An 8,813-nucleotide genomic window follows, 5' to 3' on the forward strand; every position below is an offset into this window, starting at 1 on the left:
AAATAATATTTGTTAATATCATAAAAAATAAAAATCAAAAATCAAAAAAATCAAAATAATTACTTTACATGCAAAATAAAAAAAATTTACTTTTCAAAATTTATTTTTTTATTTTTTTACTTCCCCACGTCTAAAATATTAAATCAAAAAGCAAAGAGTCCAAATCCATCTCTCTCATCAGCTCTTCACCTCTTCAATCCCTTCTCCCTTTTTTTCTCAAACTATTCTTCCTCATCGAACTCTTCACCTGTCATCTCCAAACATTATCTTTTTACTTTATAGCAATATAATAACCAAACATATTTTTTATTTTTTTATTTTTATTCAATAATAAAAATCAAAAAAATTAAAAAATATTTTTTTTAAAAATTAAAAATAAAAAAATATAATCAAACACATCTTAATTAGTTGAAAAATAAAAATAAATCTCCTCTTAACCAAATAGTTGAAACCAACTTGTTCTTATTTCAGATTTTAACTCCCCCCAATCAATAATACTATTAATTTTTTAATTTACATGATTATATTCCTAAGGGGTTAGCACAGTAATCATTTCTTGATTCATCATTTTCAAGACTGCATTTGGCTTTTTAGAATAAGAGCATTTGAGTGGTCATTAAATGTACTCCAAATCCTGATGCCAGGTAGTTTTTAGAATAATAGCATTTGAGTGGTCCTCAAAGGTACTCCAAATCCTGATGCCAGAAAACTACCACACTGCTGAAGGCACACTTGCATAAATTTTGAAATTCATTAGTTAGGGTAATCTCATTGCACATCCTTCATATCATAAATTTAAACCAATAGCTAAAGGAAACATGGTCCCCATAAGCTTTCACCCATCCAGAGGGGAGTCAAAGAAGGCCTTCCTTTCACTGCACATAAACATATATCTTTTGATCCCTCTGATCCTTTTTCTTAGCCTCTAAAATGCATGTCCCCAAGACTGCCCACAAGATCTGTCATTTTCCTGCTTTTTATGATATCTACAATAGAAAAGAAGCAATATAAAACAAAGTAACCACCAGAGACAATCAATGGTACAATCTTTTTCAGCTAAAACAATAAACCATGCCCTCTGACCAACAAATAATATCAACATTCTTTTATCACCGTGGCAATGAGTATGAATGCAGAAGTCATCCTCACTTTCCAACTTACATAACGGAAAAGAACTATACACATGATTATTTGCCCAAAATCATTCTCCTACTTCTCAAACTACAAAAAATTCCCTCCAACTTGTTCAGGAGGATCATGTCATATATCATAGTTTGGATTATATGGCAAATGAGCTCTTTTCATATTGTTGACAGCTCCCCGAGGATTCTATCATGGAGTCATGGCCTTATGTTATTGGCCGGCAATAAGGAACTTGAATGTAGGGACCTTCCTTGATCAAATCGCCGATCTCCACTATCATCTGATTTCTTGACAGAACACTTGGAGGGTCTTAAGAATGCAAAAACAAGCTGGGGGAGTGATATAGTTAGCAACTGATTTATTGTGGAATATAAGTTTTTCTCTCGAGTGTTTGTTCTGTTGACTTGGTTAGTGACAAAATTTGAACAGCCTTTTCCTGTTAGAACCAAGGAGAGAGACGGTACTGAGGGTTAATCCTCTAATAGATGCAATAATGGCAGAAAAACACGCCAAAATGGAAAGGAAAAGAAATTACCTTATAGTTAGTGTTCTGGGAATGCTTCTTCTTTGATCTCTGCAAGCAAGCCATAGATGAAATCAGTCTCAGTAAGGTTCAATCAAATAATTTTTTTAAATAAGTTTTTCCAGTGATAGCATTCGACTTGCTTTTGGAAGCAAGTCTTGCAAACTGATAAAGATAAATCGACATTGGATAAATGTATGAAGAAATCCAAAGATCTTAACATAAACCAAGTATTAATGTTACAAAAGATTTAAAAAAAATTCGAAGAATCAGAGACAAGTACCTTTTGCTTAATTGTATTATTGCCAACTGAATCCACAAAGCGGCTAAAGTTGATTCAGGATATGCAGAATAACCTACATTATCATAGAGCACATCAATACTTAAGATAGAGATGAAAAATACATGCAAGAGGATTCTACAGTGATTTCTCAACACAAACACACACACACACACACACATATATATATAAACAGTCATATAATCCAAGTTACTCTTCATAGGTCTATGCAATTGAAAAAATGTGGCGTCTTTCATCATCACTTACCATATGAAAAACACCGGTAGTCCGTGTCCTTCCTCAGGTCTCTCTGCATGCAGCAAGATAAAGTATACATTTTCTTCGATCAAAAGAAGAATGCACGTTCATGTAGGCCCTAGATGGTTGGTCCCATCAATAGAAGTTGAGATCAGTATATCCATGTGAGTATGGCAAAAGTTCTTCAACCTCTACTCTAGAGCTAGAACAACCCATGTTCTTCCTGATTCGGCTACGATTGATTATTTCAACCTCTGCCGCGAAAAATCCATACACGGGTCTATGGTCTGAGAATCTGGACTCACCACGAAGATAAGACAATTGATTGATGCCTCTTCCATACCATAAAATTCGGTCACACCTTTACACAGACAAATAGCCCCAATTAGCTTTACATATTCAAGTGAAAAGCAGGACCTTATATCTTGCAAGACATTATGTTTTAAGCTTTTACCATGCTGGTGTCCGTCGCTTTGCTTTTGGATGCATGTCATCCCCTGCATATCGATCTGAGTTAGTTGAAAATTTATATGTTGGAGGAAAATATATTCTTCCTTCTTTCCATCCCTCAAAAACGCGGCCATATCTTTGCTCTATCCGAAGCTGCTCAGGAAAAAGACAACAAAGATTTGGTCCCACACTTTCACAATAATTAAAAAAAAGAAGAATAAAAAAATCATGGCTTTCTCTAGACTACGAGAGATCTTCCTTCATTCTTTCTCTAATATGGAGAAAGCAAAGAAAAGCATGACATATTCTTAATACTTCAAGTGATCACTCCACATTCATAGAAGATATTCAAGATATTGAAAACCAAACTGAAAAGCACTGCTAATATAAATAATAATTGTATAGCACCTGGCAATTGGCAAAACTACCTGATCTCTTTCCAACAATGCTTTCCAGTTTCGCATTTCAACTAGAGCCTTTGCTGAGCGATATGAAAGAGCGATGCGGTAATTCAAATCCCCAAGCCATATTATTCGACTGAAACAAGAAAGACACAAGATTAAAATAAATTTAAACTACTCTCGGTCAGTCATATATCAAGAATGGGCTTACTCATGCTCCAAAATAGTTTCAGGTGACTTTTCATCAGCAACCCCATGAACCCGTGGAAATCTAGTTTTCTTCAGAATCTCCATAACATCAGAGTTCCTTCGTAGCTCATCTCCCTCCTTCTGCCCTGAGGTCAAGTGACTGCAGATGAAGCAGAAGCTTGTTTGGTGCAAAGACATGCTAATGGAAATTGAACCCTGAAAGAAGGACAGGATTCCCTCCTTAAATTGTGTTCAAAGAGAACATATGGATAAAAGGACACTGGCAAAGCATCACTGTCTTGAAAAAGGGTCTTAGATATTGTCGAAAGTGAAGGACTATCACATAGAAATTTGGTTAAGCATAGGTTGGAAAAGCCAACTTGAAAACACGACAATTACCTTGTTGCCGAGATAACCCATTAATCCCCTGCCAACACAAGATACCTTCAAGTTCTTTACATCATCTCTAATTTCACTCCTCACCCATATTGTGAGAAATATCCCAACCATCTGCTTGCTTGCAACCAAACAGTACCTGGCATCACCCCAAGTTTAAATTTGAGACTGATTCAACAAGGGCAGAGGCTTGAAACTAAAGATAAGTTTTCAAAAGTAAAATCATGATAGAAAAGAGAAAGAAAAAAATTTAGATAGATCTTAAAACATTTTAAAAATCTAAATTAAATTAATAGTTATGTTGCAACACATAGAGCACAATGGTCAAAAGAATTATGAAAATAAACAAGCAAGTCTTGCAAAGGATTACCTAGATCTTCCTGATGGTCTGTCCCTCTCTTCCATTGATGGAACACCATAGCCATATGACATTGGGGAAAAATAGACCACACTAGGTGACTCCATGCCAACATTCTCATCATCAGATGACCCACCCCATCTAAAATTGGGATCAAAATCACTTGGTCTGCTCCCAAAGCTGACACGTTCACAAACGCTAAATCGGCGATCCAGCCTTGGTGGTGGGACCATGATATCTCCATCAATTCTTAAACTACGGCTCAGAGACTGGAATGATCGCCGATGAAAGAACGATGAGTTCTTCTGCCTCACTGATGAACCCTCGAAATCAGCATTGAGCTCAGCAATTGGGTTGGGAACGGGAGAGGGTGTGTGGTAGCTGCCACTGCCACAAGTGCCAGGAAGATTATTCAGTGTCTTTCTAATGAGTGCCACCCATTTCCTCGCTGGGCCATTGTCTTCAGCACCTAGAACATTCCCCGCATTCAAAGGAACAATTTCCTGAAACCTAAGAACAGGCACGATCTGAATTAATTCTAGATTTATGTTAACCATCAACAAGTTGCCATGGTTTAGATCGAGTGTACTGAGACATACCCCAAAACATATATATCAGCAGGAGGACAAGCATGGAGCCAGTCCTCAAGATTCAAGTTACTTGGTGGGGACTTCCCACCCACATTCCATGTTGCAACAAACATCCTACACCATCAAGTGGAGCAGATAAATAAAGGTTGGCATCCCATATCGGAAGACACAGTACTAACGAGTATGAGAGTTAAACAAAGTTTAGGGAGTTAATTTGAATTACTTGTACTCCTGAATGTCTGTAACTTGAGCTGAATCAAGATCGTTCCTTCCTCGCCAAACTCGATCCATGCTCTTCTTGGGCAATCTCTCTGGGGTACCATGTGAGAAATTAGTGACAACAAATGGATGGTATTTAACGGCCAGCCAATTCAAGGAATAATTTGAAAAAGAAGAACAGAAGAAAGAAAAGCAAACAGCAGCTTAGATGTGGTCCGCAGCCATTAGGCAAGGAGGGGCCTGACGCTCTAACCTGTTCTACTTTTCTTGACTGTGGATGCCTCCCTTTCTGGGAAGCTGGACCTCCATTCTCCATCACCTCCTGATAAGAACACACCGTTTAACAAAAAAGAAAAGAAAAAGATGAAAAAAAAGCTGTGGCCTAAGTGCTAGGATACTGTTGTATGCATCAAAGATATGAACTTGTACATTGAAATTATTGTGTTCTTTTAAAAAGATAAAGGATTGCAGAATTTATCAAGCGATGTTGAAGGGAAACGTCAACTATTTGGTGAAAATTAAACATATCAATTTGCAAAGATAAGGATCCAAGGAAAGAAGAGATCTTTTGGTACAAAAAGAAATAGAACTGAGCCCAAATCCTAAAGATGGGGAGTTCTCCACTAAAAACGCCAGAAAAAAGAAAATCTCTACAAGAAACAGAGAGCTGCGGCCGAATCCCAGAAGAGAAACAATGGACATACCTCTGCCAACAACATCATCTGCATGAAAGTCCTGAGCTTTGCCCTTGATGTTGAACCACTTTCTTACCGTCTTGGACCATGATAGCTTCTCCCACAAAATGAGAAAGAAAAAAGATAAATCAGCATCCAAGAGACAAAATACATCAATTATTGCACAATAAAGGAACAAAATCTCTTCTGAGAAAAAAAACCTTGCTTTTCTTTGAATTTTCATCTCTCATTGTTTCAGAACTCCTTCATACAGCTTCAAAGAAATGGTGCCTCCTGCCCTCCTCCACCTCCCTCAAAAATTGGGCCTCTATTGCCAATGAAATGAAGTGGAAACAGAAAAAAATGAGATCTTTACGCACATACTGCTAAAAAAAGAAGAAATCCAAGAAAAAAAAGAAGACACTTACTTCTTCCCTCTAACACGATATTCCCCCAATCTTTTCCACCGAAACAGATCAGAAGGCAGCACTTTCAAGCGTAAAAGAAAGATATGGACTGTTTGCTTCCCCAACCAATCTAATATTTTCTAGGATTTGTATAGAACTTGCAAAGAACTCAACCAGCTACTATAAAACCGAAAGAAGAGGGGCTTTTGCACCTTCCCCACAAGGATTCCTCATAAAATCTCAAATTGAAGCCGAAAGCTTTTTAAAAAAACGTGGATGAGAGTGGTATAGGATAGAAGACAAATGCCCAGGAGTGATAAAATCGGGGATTTTGGAGACAAACGGCGCAATGCAGACACTAAACAACAGAAAGCAAGTGAGGATGGACGAGGCCAGGAGGGAAGGGAGGACAGACACTCTCTCTCTCTCCCCTTCGTAACCTCGTTCTCAGTAGTACAGCAAAGTATCCAATTGACGAGAATAAAGTGAAAGGATTGAGCCCTCCTCCCCTCTCTTTTATCCCACTCCCCTCCTCCTCCTTCTCTCCCTCTCTCTCTTCCCTTCCTTTTGCCCCAAATCCAAGACCAACCCATAACAGGGCAAGGCAATATAAAAATATTTTTGAAACTATAATTTACATTAGAAAGAGGAAAAAAAATAGAGTTGCCCGGCAGCTGCCCGGGCCAGGTCACTCTTTCAGTACCTGCCCCCCACCACGCTGCCCGCGGTCAGTTCGCTGTACGCTTCCCTACCTGGCCTTCCCATCGGGGCACGGGAAGAAAAAGCAGTTAAAGGAGAAGCCCAAAAAAAAAAAAAAAGTTAAAGATGAGAAATCCCATCCCTTTCTTCCCCTTATTATTATTATTTTTTTCTTTTACTGTGTTTCTATGTGTATTTTTATGAGTATGTGAGAGAAATCTCAATTGTTTGCTTTCTGATCTCTTTTTTTTTTTTTTTTTTTCTTTGAATGCACTGAAGCTTGATTTGGTATTGTATTTGTGTTCTTAGGGGTGTGGGTTTGTGAAGTGGTCTAGGGCAAGGGGAATGTCAATAGAATTTTCCATTTTGCATGGGGAATGAGAGCTCTCCAGGGTTTTCAGGTCAGTAGCTTGGAGTGACCCTGCAACCCTAGTGGCCGTTGATGTGATCATGCAATCCTAGTATTTTGGGCTGCTAGGGGTTGCCCCCTGGCTGCATCAACCGGCTATGTCTCAAGTCTCCCATAGGGCTTTGATAAAACTTGGTGTTCCACAAGAACATACCCCTTATGAATGTTTGGTGATGATTGGATTGTGGTATTGGGTTTTTGAGACAACATTGCGTCTGCATTGTTTGGATCTAGAAGTTTGCCTGGGGTGCACAAAACAATTGGGCACGTTTACAGCTTTGAGGAGGCCATGTGGTTTGCTTTAGTTCTTCTAAGCCACATCTAAATGCATGCATGGCACTAGTTTAGGATCTTGTTTGCAACCTTTGAGTCAAGATGGTTTCCATGGGGAATTGTGAGAATTCTATAGCCTCATCCAATCAGCTAACAAGCTTTACAAAATAGAGATCTTCATATCAGCTCTCCAAGCTGGAGCCTTCGCTTGACCGCCTCCGATGGACCGCATCTAGTGTCGGAGACTGTGTAGCGTCCCATGGCATGGTCTTAAGATGACACGAATCCAGGTACTTGCAATCAAGTAGAGCAATAATCTATTTAATTAGAGAATAAAATATATCGAGTTAACGGCGAAATACTTCAAGAAGAGCCCCATGGAGCCCATGCCGTGCATCACTAAATGGGGAATCCCCATCAACAACCTCACTACCCTAGTGAACGTTCCACTTACGTGAGGGACCATTTTGGGCCATCAGAGATGGGAACGTAAGGTGTTTGAGGCTGTCAAAAGACGCAACCTCTCCATGACGTGGCTGCAAATTAAGTGGACAAAACCATTGTGACCGTCTTTCATGTCGAATCTATCTAATATTTGATTCCAAAGCCTACAGCACCACCATAACTCAATGTTTACGTAGAGCGTGGATTTTTTGCGGCGTGCGTAGCACCGCAAAATACTGTGCAACTATGGATGGTCATTATCAAAAAATCAACGGCTATCAACTATAAGCGAATGCCGTGTTCTATCCGGTGCATATTGTTTAGTGGCCATCCATTTCTTAACGGGGACTATCTAGAGGTGTATAGCTTAATGCTTTATGTAGGCAGCACTGCAGAAGATCCTGATTGATGTTTATAGCTAGTGATAATTCTTTTTGCATGTAACGTAGATTGTAGGATAAAGAGGTAGACTTGTTAGCCATTGACATGGTGTCCCTGTGTCTTTGGAATCTTTAATGCAATTGAGGATAAAGCAAGGGCATGCCAGTTGAAAAAGTGCGAGAAGAGGTTATAATCACAAGGAGAGGGATGTTGGGCCGAACACCAAATGCACTTGCGGGGATGGTGTTGAGAGTGACCCTTCTACCAACGCCTTTTTCTCCTCTGAGGTCCATTGGATGATTCCCCCCACCAATGGGCTTGGATGGGATCTAAGCCCTAAGGGTACACCATAGGCCTGGATTCCACAAAGACATGATGATTGCATTAGGAGCATGACCGGCTTGTAATCTATTTCTGGACGCCAAGCAGGTCCTTGCATTCTTGACCATTCGATCGATCGGAGGAAAGATATCAGAGCCATCCAATGTCACAACCTAGTGTTAAATAATCCTATAGAATCATCTGGGAGGCTTATAGTACAAATAATGATCTAGGGTCAAGGCCTTAAGTCCTGGTAGTATTAAACAAGCCAAAATTTAGCTGTTTGCTTCATATAATAATTCGAACTATGGTTATTGCCACATTGTCACATGCGTCACCGGCCAGTCTATTAAAAACGAAGCAATACTTTGGCAACCTTACCCGGTCAACCATCAAGT

The 8,813-nt window shown here is 39.2% G+C and overlaps 1 protein-coding gene across 1 annotated transcript; it reads right to left on the bottom strand.

The window, feature by feature from the left end:
* Positions 1 to 1,079: 1,079 nt before the first annotated feature.
* LOC105057302 (type I inositol polyphosphate 5-phosphatase 4) lies at positions 1,080 to 6,473 on the bottom strand. The gene is made up of 15 exons (XM_010939884.4): positions 5,910 to 6,473; positions 5,703 to 5,809; positions 5,512 to 5,596; positions 5,061 to 5,129; positions 4,812 to 4,899; positions 4,598 to 4,702; positions 4,011 to 4,508; positions 3,644 to 3,779; positions 3,267 to 3,460; positions 3,083 to 3,191; positions 2,659 to 2,807; positions 2,214 to 2,565; positions 1,950 to 2,022; positions 1,679 to 1,717; positions 1,080 to 1,579 (listed from the first exon to the last, which is right to left on the bottom strand). The coding sequence occupies exons 2-12, from the start codon at positions 5,730 to 5,732 to the stop codon at positions 2,340 to 2,342; spliced, it is 1,689 nt and encodes a 562-aa protein (XP_010938186.1). The 5' UTR covers positions 5,733 to 5,809; positions 5,910 to 6,473; the 3' UTR covers positions 1,080 to 1,579; positions 1,679 to 1,717; positions 1,950 to 2,022; positions 2,214 to 2,339.
* Between the last annotated feature and the right edge of the window lie 2,340 nt (positions 6,474 to 8,813).

Source organism: Elaeis guineensis, chromosome 2, assembly GCF_000442705.2.
Source record: "Elaeis guineensis isolate ETL-2024a chromosome 2, EG11, whole genome shotgun sequence".
Taxonomy (NCBI): domain Eukaryota; kingdom Viridiplantae; phylum Streptophyta; class Magnoliopsida; order Arecales; family Arecaceae; genus Elaeis; species Elaeis guineensis.

Bases quoted from the DNA above. Each gene is read 5' to 3' on its own strand.
- LOC105057302 (XM_010939884.4), bottom strand. From the start codon at position 5,732: ATGAGAGATGAAAATTCAAAGAAAAGCAAG. The intron at 4,900-5,060 runs GTTAGAGCGTCA...ATGGTACCCCAG, and splicing joins AGTCAAGAAAAGTAGAACAG to AGAGATTGCCCAAGAAGAGC. The intron at 4,509-4,597 runs GTATGTCTCAGT...GCCTGTTCTTAG, and splicing joins GCTGATATATATGTTTTGGG to GTTTCAGGAAATTGTTCCTT.